Genomic DNA, 16,474 nt, shown 5'->3' on the forward strand with positions numbered 1-16,474 from the left:
CATATCGTCATTCCCCACATAAAAAAAGTTGGAAACAAGAACAATCATGGACATGAGAGAGAGAGAGAGAGAGAGAGAGAGTTGAGTTGTATGGAATTCAAAAAAGTAATCTGAGTTGTCTTCAAAGTTGGTTCAATTAGTAGTCGACACCGTCTGTCTGATCTATGCGGCTCAGCAGCCTCCCCAATATGGAGAACACGAATGATTTTTTATTGTTATTACTGTTATTTTCACCTAAATACAGGAGAAGTGGAAGTTGATTATTTAGCTCATGGTAAGCAACAGTTGCTTCGTGCTCATCGACGAGGTCGGCAAGAACGCAAGGAACAATCCGGGGACCAGCATAACATTTGCCAAGCTTTGTTGTTTTGTGCGGCATAAACGCCGGCTGCTTTGGACCGTCCTCCTGTTCCTTTCTCCATTTAATGTTCTGTCTTCTGTTTCTTCATGTGAAAGTTTTGCACCAAATTAAAGCGCCGACGGCGCTCCGGTCGACAGTTTTGGCCGTTCTGATGTCCCTCATCCGGCAGTCTACTATCTCAATATTCAGACGGTCAACTTAAGGCTTGGGAAACGCAGGGAGTACATGCACGCCAAGCCACGCCCACCCTATTCATGAATTGTTGAGCTCTTTCAGAAAATTGTTGTTGGGGTTGAAGAAATACCTCAAAAAAGGCCAAAGTCTCTCCTCCTTGCCTTGCCTCGAGGTTCAGTGTTGTTTAATGAATTTATAGTTATTCCCTTCAATTTGAGAATAGCATGTGCTAGTGCTTGTAGTATACCGTACTTATAAAAATAAAACTACAAACTTTGACAGTCTGATACACTCCTCAAAGCACATACATCAAGAAAATGGACTAAGCCAATTCACATAGGAACCATCGCAGGAGCTTTGTGACGTCCATGTCTTGTGTAAATTTGGATGACTTTTTGTTTGAACTTGAAACAAATTTACACGTTTTTCGATGCCGACATTAATCAAAGAAATGCATTTTTCTTATCAACAGCAACACCACTCCAGAGAAACGCACTTTGTTCTCAATCTTTCCATACGGCAGAGGCCTTTTTCTAAGAAAGAAATTTCAAACCACCATGAATCCAGTCTTCACACTAACTACCCTAAGGGGGAAGAAAGATTTCATCCACATTTCCCATGCGACACAATTGCTTCTAGGAAAAATTTTGCATGGGGAGACCAATATTCAAACCCGCTCCTGAGCGATCCTCCATTAGAAGTGGGTTTCACGTGAAGCACATTCGCTTCTTTTGCTTTATTTTCTCCGTCTGTCGCCGATTTCTGGCTCCCATCTTCAAACTTGCGTTGGCTTGGTGCCTTACTAATGGACCCACGGCCTAACTGTCCAGGTATCATTTGTCATGGGGACAGGAGAGTCCCCACCCGCCCATCCTCTCATGTTCTCACTGCTCGAGACAGTGATGGACAAGAAGTCAAAGCTCCCCAAGTTCCCATGAGCCCGTCCTTATCATGCATATGAGTTTATGTACGTAGATCCGATTCGGACCGGACTACCGATTTCACTACTCAAATTATATTTAAACAATAGTTTAGACAATACCAGATCCGATTGTAATGTCGTAAATAATGCTGTCGATCCGATACACCTAAGCGTGTTTGTCTGGGTAAGCCTGAGCACCGGGCTGGGCACCCGGTGCTCAGCTCAACTCAAGTTCAGGTCGGGCTCGGGCTTAGGTTTTATTGGTCGGGCTGGCCCGAGCCTAGGTGTCAGGTGTCGGGCCGGCCCAAGCTTGGGTGTTGGGTTGGCTCGAGCCCAGCTCCTTATCGGGTTGGGCCGGCTCGATGCTCAGGCTTACTGATGAGAACCAAATTTGGTATCAATAAAACAACTAAGGTTTTTATGAGACCCGTGGCCCATTTAGAACCACATTGTTCATCACTATTTTCTTCTCAAACTTGATTTTGACAATGGAGAGATTATATATTCGAGGTTGGAAGATTCAGAATCAATTTGAGTCACAAGCAAGCAGTGAGGGCAAAAGCGGACACTTTCAAACATCATTTAGCAGCAAGGGGTAGAGCCAGATATTTTTCATGGAGGAAGTCAAATTAAAGTTTCTAAATTTTGACTAAAGTTTCTAAATTTTGACTAAAGCTGAAATATCAATTTTTTCAAAATTTTTATATAAAAGAGATATTTTAAAATTTACATATAAATTTTTGAATTTTTTTTTTGAGGTGGGGCTAACGTCCATGACGACCTTACCTTGGCTCTGCTCCTATTTAGCAGGTATTAATGATGGCCAGAATAAGAATAAAGAGCGAACTTCTTTCTTTGAGTGCCATGAGTTTAATTTGTGGGAACAAAATTGATTAAAACCATAAGATGTGTAGAGAAATTAATTTCCATGAAAACTTTTCCAATGTTTAATAACCAAGCAGATACTTCCAAAAGGCTTTCGTCGCGTAGCAAATCAGACTTTTTTTGTGTGTCTCGACAACTTATTCCACGTTAGGCAAATTAACGTACTCCTAATAGTTTACTCCAGAAAGGCAGTGCTGTTTTGGAATACTCGTAGTGCTGTTTTGGAATACTTCAGCCTTGACGTGAAATTATATATATATATATATATGTATATATATAAATTTGTAAAGACCAGACACTTAGGTTTGGGATAAATACCAGAACCTTTATCTTTTTGTTAAAAAAATATTTTAAATAAAAGATAAACGTCCTAATATATTTATATAAACTATTTTGATTTAAAACATGTTGTTTTTATGAAAAATGTTGATTTTTCTATTGTCAAAATGTTGAAGCTATGAGAGCCATTCATTTTATAAAAACTCACACCAAAAAATTGATCAACTTGACATATATTTTGCATCAACTTATAAGATCATATTTGTAAGGTTGGATTGCAAGAAAACACTTTCAAAAGAATATGCTTTTTTGTTCCTAACCTATTGGTTGGTCTGGTTTTTGCTAATCACTTTTATATATATATATATATATATATATATATATATATATATATATAATGAAACGGTGGTACAAATTACACGTGGAGGCTGTAGTATTGGAAAACAGCACTACCTTTGTGGAGTAAACTATTACGAGTATGTTAATTTGCCTAACCTTTGTTGTTGACACACAAAAAAGTCTGATTTCCTACATGATCAAAGGGAAATGTTTGGCCAGTCTACAACTAAGGGCGTAGCAGTAATTTTTCATGAGGAGGGCCAAATTAAAGTTTTTAAATTTTGATTAAGGTCGAAATATTATTTTTCAAAATTTTATATAGAACAAGTGAAACTTTTTAAAATTTACATGTAAATTTTTATAATTTATTTTTTTGAGGTGGGGCGAGGGCCCATGCAGGGAGGGGCACAATGAGGATTTTTTTAGGAGTGGGCCAAAGAGTCGAACAAACTTATTCGGGTAGGGCCAAACTAAATAAGAATCTAAAAAATACATTACGCAACTACAAATTTTCAATTTTTTTAATGTATTTTTTTTTCAATTAGTTGGGATGGGGCCACGGCCCGGGCCCCCTTCCCTTCGCCCCTACATGCGGGCCTCCTCCTCTGTCTACAATGAACATGATTTTAGGTCAGCCCTATGAGGAATTAAACGCTGGGCAAGAAGTGTACATTGGCATGTCTCGCATGTCTCTTATTCGATATCAGTGGGTGCTATTCTTTTTTGATAGCATTAAGACTTCAACCAAGGGGTGTTAAACACTGGCTTTAAGATGGATTGTTGGTTGTTCTCCTTCTCCTCCTTTCTCTTTCTCTTTGCGTGTGTGCATGCCGGGCAGGGAGGCAGAGGCTTTCATACTTATTATTAATGAAGTTTAGTGTGTTGTTATGAGAACACTTAACAACTTTGTGCCCAACACCAAACACAAGAGAGGGAGAGAGGAGGGCAATTACAACACTCGACCACTGCCCTCATAACATCAACATGCCACCCAATATTCCTGTGTGTTTTGGAGACAGTAATCTAAGCACTGGAACACACACAGAGAGAGAGAGAGAGATGCTGAAGCAGAATACCAAAACAATCCCGTTCTTCGCATCAACGTGGGGAAGGCACGAATGGGAAGAATAAAGCTTGCTACTTTTCCAGCGAAACAAGAGCAGAAGGGTGGCTATTAAAATCTAGACAAGTAGTCATGGCCAAGTAGGCATCCACCAAAGGTTTGAGAACCAGATCATCCATGTTGAGTGGGTCTGCATTTTGTATCATTTCTTTGTATTAGTGGCAGAGCAAAAAAAAAAAAAATGGCTATTAAAAATAAAGAAATTTTAAAAGACCAGTCATCATGTGGCTCCCTACTTCAACAAGATAAGGTCCAATCTCATAGTCGAAGTTATTCTTCACGGTTTTCTGGTTGTCCTACTTCCTCACCCTTAATCTGCGTCACTTGGCGTCACATCTAATCATGCTCAACTGTAATAATAATAATAATAATAATAATAATAATAATAATAATAATAATAATAATAATAATAATAGAGATTAAAATTTACTTTAGAAACACACCAATCTTCTTAAAATAATTCGCTGTAAAGTTCCTAAGGTGAATGACCTAGTGATATTGTTTGACAATTGTGACATAACATATTATTGTTACTGCCTAAAAGAAAAGAAATTGATTTGGTACAGTGTTTTATGAATCTACTGGGACGAGCGAGTTTCATGAAACAATAACAATGCATTGTTGTTGTTAAACGCCCCCAAAAGAACTGTTGGATAATAAGGGTACTCACATGCTTCATAAATTGAGCTGACTTATGAAATGGTAGTTCTAGTGTTTCATGAATCAACTCCATCTATAAAGCATATTCATGAGACACTTATAAAATGTTTCTATTGCCAAACAGTCCAAAAAAGTAGACCTAACTTTGATTAATTTTCACATGCAAAAATATGCAAATTTGATCATGAGAATCAAAAATATCCTCCATGCTCCCACTTGGCCAACCCCTTTGGGCTTCTTTGGAAAAGAAAAAAAAAGGGAGAGAGACCAAACTATGACTAACTTTAAAATTAATTCTCAAGGAAAAAAAAAGGTTAAAAAAATACGAAATTGTGACTCTAAGTTCATTTTGTTATTTCTTAATCATAGGGCCTTGCTGAATTTGGATGACAACTGCAATATAAGATGCATCCCCCCACCATGTTCAGCATCCCGTCGCTTGATCAAGTTCAATGCTTCATGCGGCGGCCGATCATGGTTTATAATTCTTTATAACTTTCGGGGGTTGGATGCCTCTCTACGCCTCCATTAATGCCATGTGAATTTCTGCACACTTCTCCATATGCTCCCTTCAAGTTGACAGAAAAAAAAAAAAAAAAAAAAACACTATTTTGTTGGGATTAAACACTATTTTTTTAAACGCTATTTTGTACATGTCGTAAACTACTTACTATTGGATGATTGCTGCTGCAATGCAAGATAAGCTTCTTTCCACGATCAGGACAGGAACGTCATCCGGAGAAATTGCAGGCTTTTATGACGGGACGGCAGTCACTTATCCACGAGATGTATGAATTTCTTCTCTCCCGTCTCCCATCTCTTCACATGGCGTGAAACCATCCTTTAGATTGACATGAGAAAGTGAGCTAGAGCGTCGGCCACATGTTCTTATCTCTGAAAATAAATAATACGGCCACCTGTCTTGAGGGATACAGCTTAAATACATGCCTTGAATTCGGTGAATTTTTTATGTGCAAGTTAAAGTTGGTGGAGATCTTACGACCTGATATTTATATAATTTTAAATCTTACAAGCAAGAAGGAACTGCCATGCTAAAAGAAAACAAAAAGATGAAATGATAAAATAGTATGTAAAAGATAATCGAACCGAATGTGAATACGTCTCACGCAGTCAGTCGTTTGGTCCTCATGTCATCTGTCCCGTACAAATCAACTTCAAGCATGTGAGGGAAACACTAGTCCCCAAAATCAGGTGATGAAGTCAATATTCTCCGGTAATTTTTGAGAAATTCGTTTCGGCGTCCCAAAATTTTTCCCCGATCTCACTGGGGCGCACAAATCACAATCCCTTTTCTTTTTTTCTTTTTTCCGATACACGGCTTCCCAAATCCCAATCTGGAACCACAAGTTGGAAAGTTGACAGCATAAATGTAAAGATATCTGCGCTTCATGGTATTATGTCTAAGTAGTGGTCACTTAAATGGAAAATAGAAATTGTTGGCCGATTACGCGGGTCCACGTGTCTACTACTTGGTCTATATAAGGACGGACCAACAGCAGACCAACAAAAAGCAGCGTCTCTAAGTTGCACACCACACGACAACATGTGCCGTGTGCGAGATCCGGCGGTGGTGGTGCTGATGCTCCCCTTCCCTGCGCAGGGCCACCTGACCCCTCTCCTCCATTTCTCCCGCCTCCTCGCCCTCCGCCGCCTTCCCGTCGTCTTCATCAGCTCATCCGCCCATAACCGGCAGGCCAAGCTCCGGCTGCAGGGCTGGAACTTGGCTTCCTTCCCCTCCATCTCCTTCCACGACCTCCCCCTCCCTCCCTTTCCGGTACCAGAACCGGACCCCGAGTCGGTCATCAAGTTCCCCGCCCACCTCCAGCCGATCTTCGACGTCTCGGACATGCTCCGAGACCCGCTGGACCAACTGCTGGGCTCGCTGGCGGCGTCGTCCAGGCGCGTCGTCATCGTGCACGACCCGCTCATGTCCTACGCCGCGGAACTCGGGTCCAGGTACGCCAACGTTGAGGCCTTCGCCTTTAGGTGCGTCAGCGCCTTCTCCTCCCTTTCTTTCCAACTCAACCAGCGGAGGGATCCAAAGCCGGCCAGAGAGGGTCTGCATCTGGTGTCGCCAGAGGGCTGCTTCACCAAAGAGTTCCTGGAGTTCGTCCACCGCCGCCACCATGCCGTCCCACTGACCGCCGGCGAAATCTTCAACACGTTCGATGAGATGGAGGGCGAGTTCATGGAGAAGCTGACGGAGATGCCACGGTACGAAAATCGAAAGATATGGGGCATAGGACCCATCTTCCCGATCCAATTGACAAAGCGTTCGGATCCGAAACCGGGTCTGTTCAATTGGCTGGACATGCAACCGGACCGGTCCGTTCTTTACGTCTCGTTCGGGTCGAACTCGTCGCTGTCGTCGGCTCAGGTCTCGGAGCTCGCCGCCGGGCTGGAGCAGACTGGCAAGAGGTTCCTCTGGGTCCTCCGAGCAGCGGATCGAGGTAATATTTTCAAGAAGGGAACCAGACCCGAGATCCACTTGCCCGAGGGGTTTGAGCAGCGGGTCCGCGGATCGGGTCTCGTGGTGAGAGGGTGGGCTCCGCAGCTGGAGATCTTGAGCCACGGCGCCGTGGGTGGGTTCCTCAGCCACTGCGGGTGGAACTCCTGCATGGAGAGCTTGAGCCTGGGCGTGCCGCTGGCGACTTGGCCGCTGCACTCGGACCAGCCGGCTAATGCGCAGCTGGTGACGGAGGTGCTGAAGGTCGGCGTGGTGGTGAGGGCGTGGGGAGGAGGAGCTGAGGAGGTGGTAACGGCCGGGAAGATAGAGAAGGCGGTAAGGCGGCTGATGGCGGACACGCCGGAGGCCGAAGCGATCCGAGAGAGATCGGCAAAGGTGCGAGATGCGGCTCGGGGTGCGTGGGCTCCCTCTGGATCATCTACTGCTGCCTTAGACTCCTTCATACGCTTGGTAACCAGAGCATAGTTCGCCTTCATCGATACACGTTGGGGAAGATCCATCTTTTATCCAGGGATCATGTTCATTTCAATTCATCACGACTAGTCGCTAAGGCCATGTTGCATGAAGATAAAGTTTCTCATGATGTCGAAAAGGGGATATTTTGAGTGAGATATCGAGAGACGTGTTCTCCAGAGATGTTCTAGATTTGAACGGGGCAGAGTCACGGACAGCTATGTAAGTTTTCATTTTTTTAGTTCAATTTTACTTTCTCTGTCTAGAATTGTGGACAATTTGTACCATTTCTTTTGGAATAACATAGCTTGGTGCGTGTAAAGGTGTTCCAATCGGATCATACCAACTGCCACTGAGTAGAAAGTTGATGCTCAAGAGGTGGCAACACTTTATAGATACTAAGTGGACTAAATGTTGACAACGCACACACATAAAATATTGATTCTTTTTTATTTGATTCGTCGCTGTTGTTGGTGGATGGCAAGGATGCGTTTAGCAAAAAAATGAACAATTAATTAAGCTAAGAGAAAGGATTGCGTGCAAAAATAACTGTTCGGATGATACGAAACTCATTCTATTGATTAAGCACATGACCTTGGCGATTAAGTTGCTAACGATTGTAAAAACAACAAATCGATATATGAATCTGGGAAGTTTTGAAGTTAAATTTGAACGGTAGACCCGTGAATGGAAGCAATAATTAACCGGCATCTCAGTTGCATGAATTTGGAAAATCAATTTTGAAGAAAAACTGGAATTTGCAGACAAATTGTTCAACGTTCTGACTCGCCCCAACCAGGGATCTTTCCCGTGGCCTGACTGGTCGGGGAAGCCCGAGGCAAAGGCAATCAAATTGAGAGTGACAAGGGCCCGGCCGGCGGGCAGAGTCTGAACAAGCTGACGAGAAAAAGAAAAGGGAAAAAAGGGATAGAGTCGCCGCAGAGAATCGTCAATGAGGGCAGGGCCCGCCCTGCATGCCCCGTGATTAATAAAAAAGAAACATCTACAGAAAGGCTCCCAAATTTTGAGCTCTTCACAAATACACGCCCAACAATTGAAAGTTTAAGTTTAAAGGCTTAATATTTATTAGTAATTCTCAAACAGTTGCTTTTAAAACTTAGATTCACCGACTTAGATTCATTCAAAACATGAAACGGTGAGAGGATTTTCTTATGAAACTTAGATTCATATACTTCTCGTTACCATACGCTCCCCATAAAGAAATCAATGAATGTGAAAGAATGAATCTCCTGCGGAGAGGCAAAACTATGATGCAAGCAAGGAGGAAAGGAAAAATTAAGGAGAAGGCAATGCAGCAGCATGGAAACAGGTTGCTATAAAACCTACAACCTCTTCATTTGCTGCATATGGATTCAACAAATCCCTTCTTGGATTCAGCTAGACGCCATAAAACTTGAACGGGAGATTCTTGTCTTTGCTATTCTTGGGACTCAGTCAGAGAGAGAGAGATAGAGCAAAGGAAGAACCAGAACAGTGACAGTGAAAATGAATATAGGTGCTGAACAGTAAGTCTGAAGAAAGGGGATTTGAAAGATGGACTGAAGATTAGGAATGCTAAACCGAAACGGCATGAATGGCACTCTTCTAACTTCCTTCACCATGTAAAATAATTGAGGGTTTGGCTTCTAATTCAACTGACTTGGCCATGGTAAGAAAGCTGGTGCCCTCTGCCTGTTGCATGCTGCCTGGTAGTGGCCACTAGGAGACGGTTGAGTTTAAAAGTGGTACCACTTTACGAAAAAGGCTGTCTAATTATCTATAGAACAAGCAGTAGTGGAGAAGGTGGAGATCAGGCAAAAACAAGAGTTCAGTCACACATTTTGGCGTTCCCACTTTCCGGCGAAGCTTTTAAAGTATTCTCCAATTGTCCCTGCAAAAAGCTGATCTGTGACTTGTCATATTGGCTACTGCCATTCGCTCTCTCTCTCTCTCGCATATGGCAATTTTGCTTAACGTCGGCCAACGTGAGCAAAAAGAGTGAAAAGCCTCAGTGGGCACTCAAAAAGGAAGAGGGAGACGTAGCAAACTCTGAGACGACGAGTTCCAGTGGCCTCGACAAAGTTTGTCGACCATGTCGACTGCCTCTTGTTCAGAATATCATCCACTGACTGATCTTTCACTCAAGAACATATAGACTGTGCCAATTCTGATTCCTATTATTATATTCGTTCATCCAGTCCTTATCAACGCCATCCCTCTTTTCTCCTAAAGTACGCTACACTTATCTCTATATTGTACTTTTTTCCATCATACAATATATGTTTATCTGTATACTTTAAGATATCGTTGGTTACAAAAAAGAAGAAAGCTGAGAAGGATAGAGGCTCCGCCAATTATTTACTCGCCTCCAGCAATCATCTTTCTCCGGTACACAGCATCTGGTCGCAGAGACAGAATGAGTTAGTGAGAACGCTTCCAATGTAGTGCCAAAAATTTATAATGGACATGTCGGTGCGCTCAACCATTTGTGGACCAGCACTTTCCTGCAGGAAAGTTAAAACGGAAAGGAACAGATGAGCAATCTTTGAAAGAACTTTTCCCCCTATCTGTCGGAGACACGGAAAATCGTTTGGTTGTGCATTGGAACCACCAAAACCTCAACTACCCAATACGTCTCAAGCCAGACGGCAGCTTCAGTTCCCAATTTCCGGTTCTGTTCACATCACAAGCAACGCCGTGAAAGATGTTCCGATCATCTCGACCGGCGCCGTGAACGCCGGAAATTGAAAGGAACCCAAAATTTGGATTGCTCTAACCATTCTTCTTACGTTAGATGTGTATCTTGCCTCTTTCTTCGTGCTTCCGCGCGATCAGATCGCACGTCATACACGTGACTTATTAGACCTCAAGTTAAGGAAAAGTGGGTGGGTGATACTCCCACATGCCGATTGGATAGTCTGTCTTTACAGACCCATATTGTGGCGTGGGTCCTGTTTTGTCGTGCTCGTGCCACACGGCCCCAACTTTCTTGGCTTATATAAACGCCAGGAACCAGCAGCCATGGACGCCATACCAGGCACCAGCCTCCCTCCCTCTAGTCAATTAGCTAATTCATAAACGATGTGCCGCGTCAGTGATGCGCCGGTGGTGGTGCTGATGCTCCCTTTCCCTGCACAGGGCCACCTGACCCCTCTCCTCCATTTTTCCCGTCTCCTCGCCCTCCGCCGCCTTCCCGTCGTCTTCCTCGGCTCCTCCGCCCATAACCGGCAAGCCAAGCTCCGGCTGCAGGGCTGGAACCTGACTTCCTTCCCTTCCATCTCCTTCCACGACCTCCCCCTCCCCCCGTGCCCCGTACCAGACCCGGACCCCGAGTCGGCCATCAAGTTCCCCGCCCACCTCCAGCCAATCTTCGACGCCTCGGACCGCCTCCGAGACCCGCTGGACCAGCTGCTGGCCCCGCTCTCGGCGTCGTCCCGGCGCGTCGTCGTCGTGCACGACCCGCTTATGTCCTTCGCCGCGGAACTCGGGACCAAGTACCCCAACGTTGAGGCCTTCGCCTTCAGGTGCATCAGCGCCTTCTCCTCGCTTTCCTTCCAACTGAACCAGCAGAGGGATCCGAAACCGGTCAGACAGGGTCTGCATCTGGTCTCGCCCAAGGGCTGCTTCACCAAAGAGTTCCTCGAGTTCGTCCACCGCCGCCACCACGGCGTCCGACTGACGAAAGGAGAAATCTTCAACACCTTCCATGGGATCGAAGGAGAGTTCACGGAGAAGCTCTCGACTCTGCCGCAGTACAAGGACCGAAGGGTATGGGGCATTGGACCCATTATGCCGCTCCAATTGGAAAAGCGTTCGGACCCGAAATCGAAGCTGTTCCACTGGCTGGACAAGCAACCCGACGGATCCGTTCTTTACGTCTCGTTCGGATCGAACTCGTCCCTGTCCTCCGCTCAGATCTCCGAGCTAGCCGCCGGCCTTGAGCGCAGCGGTCAGAGGTTCTTGTGGGTGCTTCGAGCCCCGGACCGGGGGGACATTTTTAAGAAGGGAACCGATCCGGAGATCCGCCTGCCGGAGGGGTTCGAGCAGCGAGTCTCCGGGACGGGCCTCGTGGTGAGAGGCTGGGTTCCTCAACTTGAGATACTGAGCCATGGTGCGGTGGGTGGGTTCCTTAGCCACTGTGGGTGGAACTCTTGCATGGAGAGCCTGAGCCTGGGTGTGCCTCTGGCAACTTGGCCGCTGCACTCGGACCAGCCGGCGAACGCGCAGCTGATGACTGAGGTGTTGAAGGTGGGGGTGGTGGTCTCGGAGTGGGGCGCAGCCGAGGAGGTGCTGCCGGCGGAGAAGATCGAGAGATCGGTCAGGCAGCTTATGGTGCCCACGAATGAGAGTTTGGATGTACGGAAGAGGTCCGCAGAGCTGCGGGAAGCAGCACGGCACGCCTGGGCTCGAGGCGGCTCGTCCCGCACAGCCTTAGACTCGTTCGTGGATTTGATAACTAGACCATAGGGTTTTGTGATCATGTCCCCATATGATGATGCAAATTTATCGACTTGAAATAATTAACAAGATTATCGCCTCCCCGCTGGATCAATCATATTATGTGAACACTTCAAATCTCTTTGAGAGCTTGGTGTTCTAAAATTTATTAGCATCAACCATGCATGCCCTTATTTTTTTGTAATTGAAAAGGGCACCCAACTTTTCAATATTGTTAAAACCGCACTTAAATCCTTTGGCTAACTAAAAACCAGATATATTATATCTTTACTTCTTTGAAACTCAAGTGTTCAATAGGTAAAATATTTTTATCATTTGACCCACTACAAGTTTACATGAAAAATATAGTAAACGGTTTACAGTAAGGTTTCGTTTGGATAACTTTCTAACATTAAGTTTGGGAAGAAAAAAACCATTTGACTACTTTAGAGATTAATAAAGCATGCTAATTGTCTCAATGGGCATAGCATAACTGATCGATTTGAGTGAGATCTTGTTTATGTGTCGTCAGGATGATTTCAATGGGTGTAAGCATTTTTAGATCTCGAGAGTCGGTTTAGTTTAGTTTTCCAAGAGTTGCTTTCGATGAAGGGTGCAAAATTTAGGTTTTTTTTTATTATCTCAAAATATTTGGGTGTGATTTTTAATTAGTTTTGATATTTTTCATCTCGATTGAGGAGAGGGTGTCACGTCTATGCACAACCTTTTAAGGTATATCAATTGTACTTCTGACCCACTTGCATTGGGTCCCATACATAAATGTATACAAGCCTATACATATAAGCAGGTTCATCGATCTAGTTCTTAGCCACAAGGGGTGGTGAAGGCCGGTGAACCTACTTTCCCTGGCGCAAAGGAAAATTTATGTTTATGGAACTCAAGCTAAAAGTCCAACCAGTCTGGCCCAGAACCATTTTCCCCAACTGTGGGGATTTAAAACAATCAGCAGTTTCACACTAGAGAAAAAGAAAAAAAGTATATAAATTAATTAAGTGCTGCTTCAATCGATGTCTTTCACGTGTGAATGACAAGAAATTTGGTTCTAGACGCAACCGACCTCCTTTTTTGTGTCAGTCGAATAATTCTAACCATTTCGGATCTTAGCTTCGCTCAAACATACATAGTGTTCAAATCATATATAGAATTATGAGTGGTTCTTAACTTAGTAGAGCATGTATTAGACACAGAACCTACTTTTCAACCATCAAAATGAGATCAAAAACTTATTTGCAATAACAAAGAATGTTTTTAACATTAGATGTTCACTCTATTGATGCTTATAGTTCCAATTGAGTTTGGTAATTGGTTATCTAAATAACTCAAGTGCGGTCAAACGGAATCGATGGAATAAGTAGATGCATCGAATAATCGAGGCAGGTGCAAAGTCAGCACGAAAGATGATCGAGGAATAAGACCAAAGCACGCACTTACCTCATGAAGATTTTTCAACGCCACTTTTATCACGACAAAGCACAAGAACAAGGAATTTAGCGGGATTATGGCATGAGATTCCAACCCCAAAGCAGTGATGTTTCAAAAGGAAAAGAGAATGATTCGCTTTTCTCATGACCAAATTGATTCAACATTGGCGGTAATTAGCATCAATCAAAAGGTTAATTTTCAAAGGAAAGTTAGGGAACCATCTTTTTGAAGCTCAATAATGATCATTGTGATTTCATGGCTATCATATAAATCTTTCTTTTTCTCCATCGGATGTCCACATCCAATACCATCAGTTTGGCAAATGGAACGGTATGTAATTGTTCTATAAAAAAGTGTTGTCCGCCATAACTTTTAAGACAGATTCATGGTACAGTTTGTAACAGTTTCATTTGCCAAACAGACCCTCGTCGTTCAGTATTAACTATTATTGGAAAGTAACTTTTTTTTTGTTAGATTTGTTAAAATTTGTATTAAGTGAGAATTTCTGTTCCCCAAATCAGCTGGCACCGAACTTCTACTCCCATTGAATTTTTTTAGTGTTTAAAATAAGTACAATAATTAGTGAGAAAGTGAGATTATTTACATTAGTACTTTAGAAAATGAATCAAAATGATTCAGCACTTTTCAAGCACAAGTTTTCAGTATTTGTGAGGATGGTTTGTGAACTTGCGGCTGTGCAGAAAATCAAGATTTAACTCGTCATTAGAACTCTCAAACCCAAGTTTCAAGCCACACCAAAACAATAATTAGGTTTTTCTTCGGCTCTTTTTCGTGTTCGCAAGTACTCAAGTACGAGCTTTTGTGAACTTGTGGCTGTGCGTCGCTTCACTTCACGACAGTACTTGAGAGGCGAGAAAAGTTTTCCATCAAGTCGTGGGACCGGCACTTCCTCTCAAACGGTACAAGTTGATCGTGACCACATGTGGTCACCGGGGGGGCAGATGTCATTAAATCTATCTGACCAACCACAAAAAGGTAAGATGGGGCCGGGCCCCTCATTCAAAACCTTCAACTTCTTCATCAAGGTCAGCGGTTCCATCCCTGTCAAGCGCGGGTGCTAGCTTTGGGGTTTTATGCACCAAGCCAGTGATTAGACTCCTTTAACTTAGATGTGGTGTCCCTGAGTCAAATATAAAATAGAGTTACAAGTAGCGAGAAGGAGTCATTTGTTAACATGGGTTTTGTGTCCGTGTTTTATGAATTTGTCCTAAAGATTCAGTAACATCTGCTTTAATTCTTTAGTTTATTTAGTCCAGCGTAACGAATCAGTCTTGACTATTTTGTCCATTGATGAAAATCTTGGGGATTCGACAAACGATGGATGGATAACCTCTGTTATCACCATTAACCTTGGTTTTCAACATGTATAATTTGATGAAGAAGGCTGCCAAAGATTGATGTAGATTTATAAAACACAGTCTCCACGTGCTTTAAAACTCGCAACATGAACTACTTTTTGGTACGACACCTGTGATAGTTTGCTAGCCATCTCATCATTTTTAATCCAGCGTAAACAAAATCATAGTCTTGATTTTGATCTTTGATTTTGTCACTATCAGTCTTGGTTTTCAATATCTATCATTCGATGAAGAAGGCTGCCAAACTTGTTCAAAATAGTATCTCTTGCTGATGGTCCCCTAGTAAGGCCATTCCTTGCTACTTAAGAGAGCATTTGACAAGAAGAAAATTGTATAAATAGAACACACAATTCAAGAACTCTTATGTTCTTGTTTTATGAAAGATGAAGCGATCATAGACGTTGTTTCTAAATTTATCAATCAAAAGTTGGATATAATCATGCTAAGTATATAGAACCATGTGTTCTGTGAATGTGATGTCCTTAACATGTGCCCACTAAGATTCATGCACTTCATGAATTGGCCGATCTTTTGATTACAACAGGGTTTTGGCCAGGTTGGTATACCTAAAACCAGTGCAAATCTCATCGTGGTAGAATAATTTTGGTTTGGAGAACTTGACCAAGTTAAATAAGCTTCCGACCTGTTTTTGTTATGTCAAGGGCAGTGACTTACAGGAAACTGTATCAAAAATCTAAACTTCAGACGTGCCAATAAACGTGCAAATATGATTGATTCAACAGATTACATGGTGAAAGGAACCAATTTAGATGAAGTATCTAGGTTAACTAATACTAACACACACAAGGCGAGCCCTAATTGGATACAGCAAATAGTTAGATCCATCTTCATTCCCAAGATATTTGTGATGTAAATGTATGCAATAACCTTTCCAGAGCAACTGAGAGAGATTTTTGCGGATACTGACATCTTGACCTTGGTGAGTGGACTCAAACAGGTAACTTATTAGTGTCATTAATTTGATGGGATATCAATAATTTAAACTGAGGACATAGTTTCTTTTGTCTGGGCAATATGATTTTGAACATTCTTTCTATGGAGGAGGTGCAGCCACAGAGACATGCAAAATGTTGTGCCACATGGGCGCGGTCTGTGGTGAAGGACGGCATACGGCAGATGCGATGGCGTCGTGCCACATCTACCGCCCCTTCAAATGGAGCACATGAGCAATGAGGCAGGCAGAGAGGTCGCTGTTGGACAGGAGGGCATGGAGGATGCTGCCGACGGCTGAATGAGAGGGGTGACGGAGGCTAAGATGAAAGAAGCACGGAGGATGAACCAGAGGGTAGGGACGTCCAAGCTAGCTTATTATTTCTCGGGCGATGCACAAAGGGGTCGCAAACACAGATTGGCGTGGAAGAAGGAAGCATGGAGAATGAACCGGAGCCTGGGACGTCGAGGAGGGAATGACTGGTGGTTCACGATGAGTCGCAGCGGAGGATGATGTTGGCTAGCTTGACAAAGGGCCTAAAGTGACCATGTGCCAGGAACAGAAATAATAAGCATTAGT

General features: G+C 43.3%; 2 protein-coding genes across 2 annotated transcripts; both read left to right on the forward strand.

Moving 5' to 3' along the window:
* The first annotated feature begins 6,253 nt into the window (after positions 1 to 6,253).
* On the forward strand, positions 6,254 to 8,143 carry LOC116252371 (zeatin O-xylosyltransferase-like). Its single transcript, XM_031626576.1, has one exon. It carries the CDS (start codon positions 6,308 to 6,310, stop codon positions 7,694 to 7,696), a length of 1,389 nt encoding a protein of 462 aa, XP_031482436.1. The 5' UTR covers positions 6,254 to 6,307; the 3' UTR covers positions 7,697 to 8,143.
* Positions 8,144 to 10,697: 2,554 nt separating this feature from the next.
* Positions 10,698 to 12,221, forward strand: LOC116252985 (zeatin O-xylosyltransferase-like). Its single transcript, XM_031627664.1, has one exon. The coding sequence runs from the start codon at positions 10,766 to 10,768 to the stop codon at positions 12,149 to 12,151; it is 1,386 nt and encodes a 461-aa protein (XP_031483524.1). The 5' UTR covers positions 10,698 to 10,765; the 3' UTR covers positions 12,152 to 12,221.
* Positions 12,222 to 16,474: the final 4,253 nt, after the last annotated feature.

The sequence above is a fragment of the Nymphaea colorata genome, chromosome 4, assembly GCF_008831285.2.
Source record: "Nymphaea colorata isolate Beijing-Zhang1983 chromosome 4, ASM883128v2, whole genome shotgun sequence".
NCBI classification, from domain to species: domain Eukaryota; kingdom Viridiplantae; phylum Streptophyta; class Magnoliopsida; order Nymphaeales; family Nymphaeaceae; genus Nymphaea; species Nymphaea colorata.

Bases quoted from the DNA above. Each gene is read 5' to 3' on its own strand.
- LOC116252985 (XM_031627664.1), top strand. From the start codon at position 10,766: ATGTGCCGCGTCAGTGATGCGCCGGTGGTGGTGCTGATGCTCCCTTTC.
- LOC116252371 (XM_031626576.1), top strand. From the start codon at position 6,308: ATGTGCCGTGTGCGAGATCCGGCGGTGGTGGTGCTGATGCTCCCCTTC.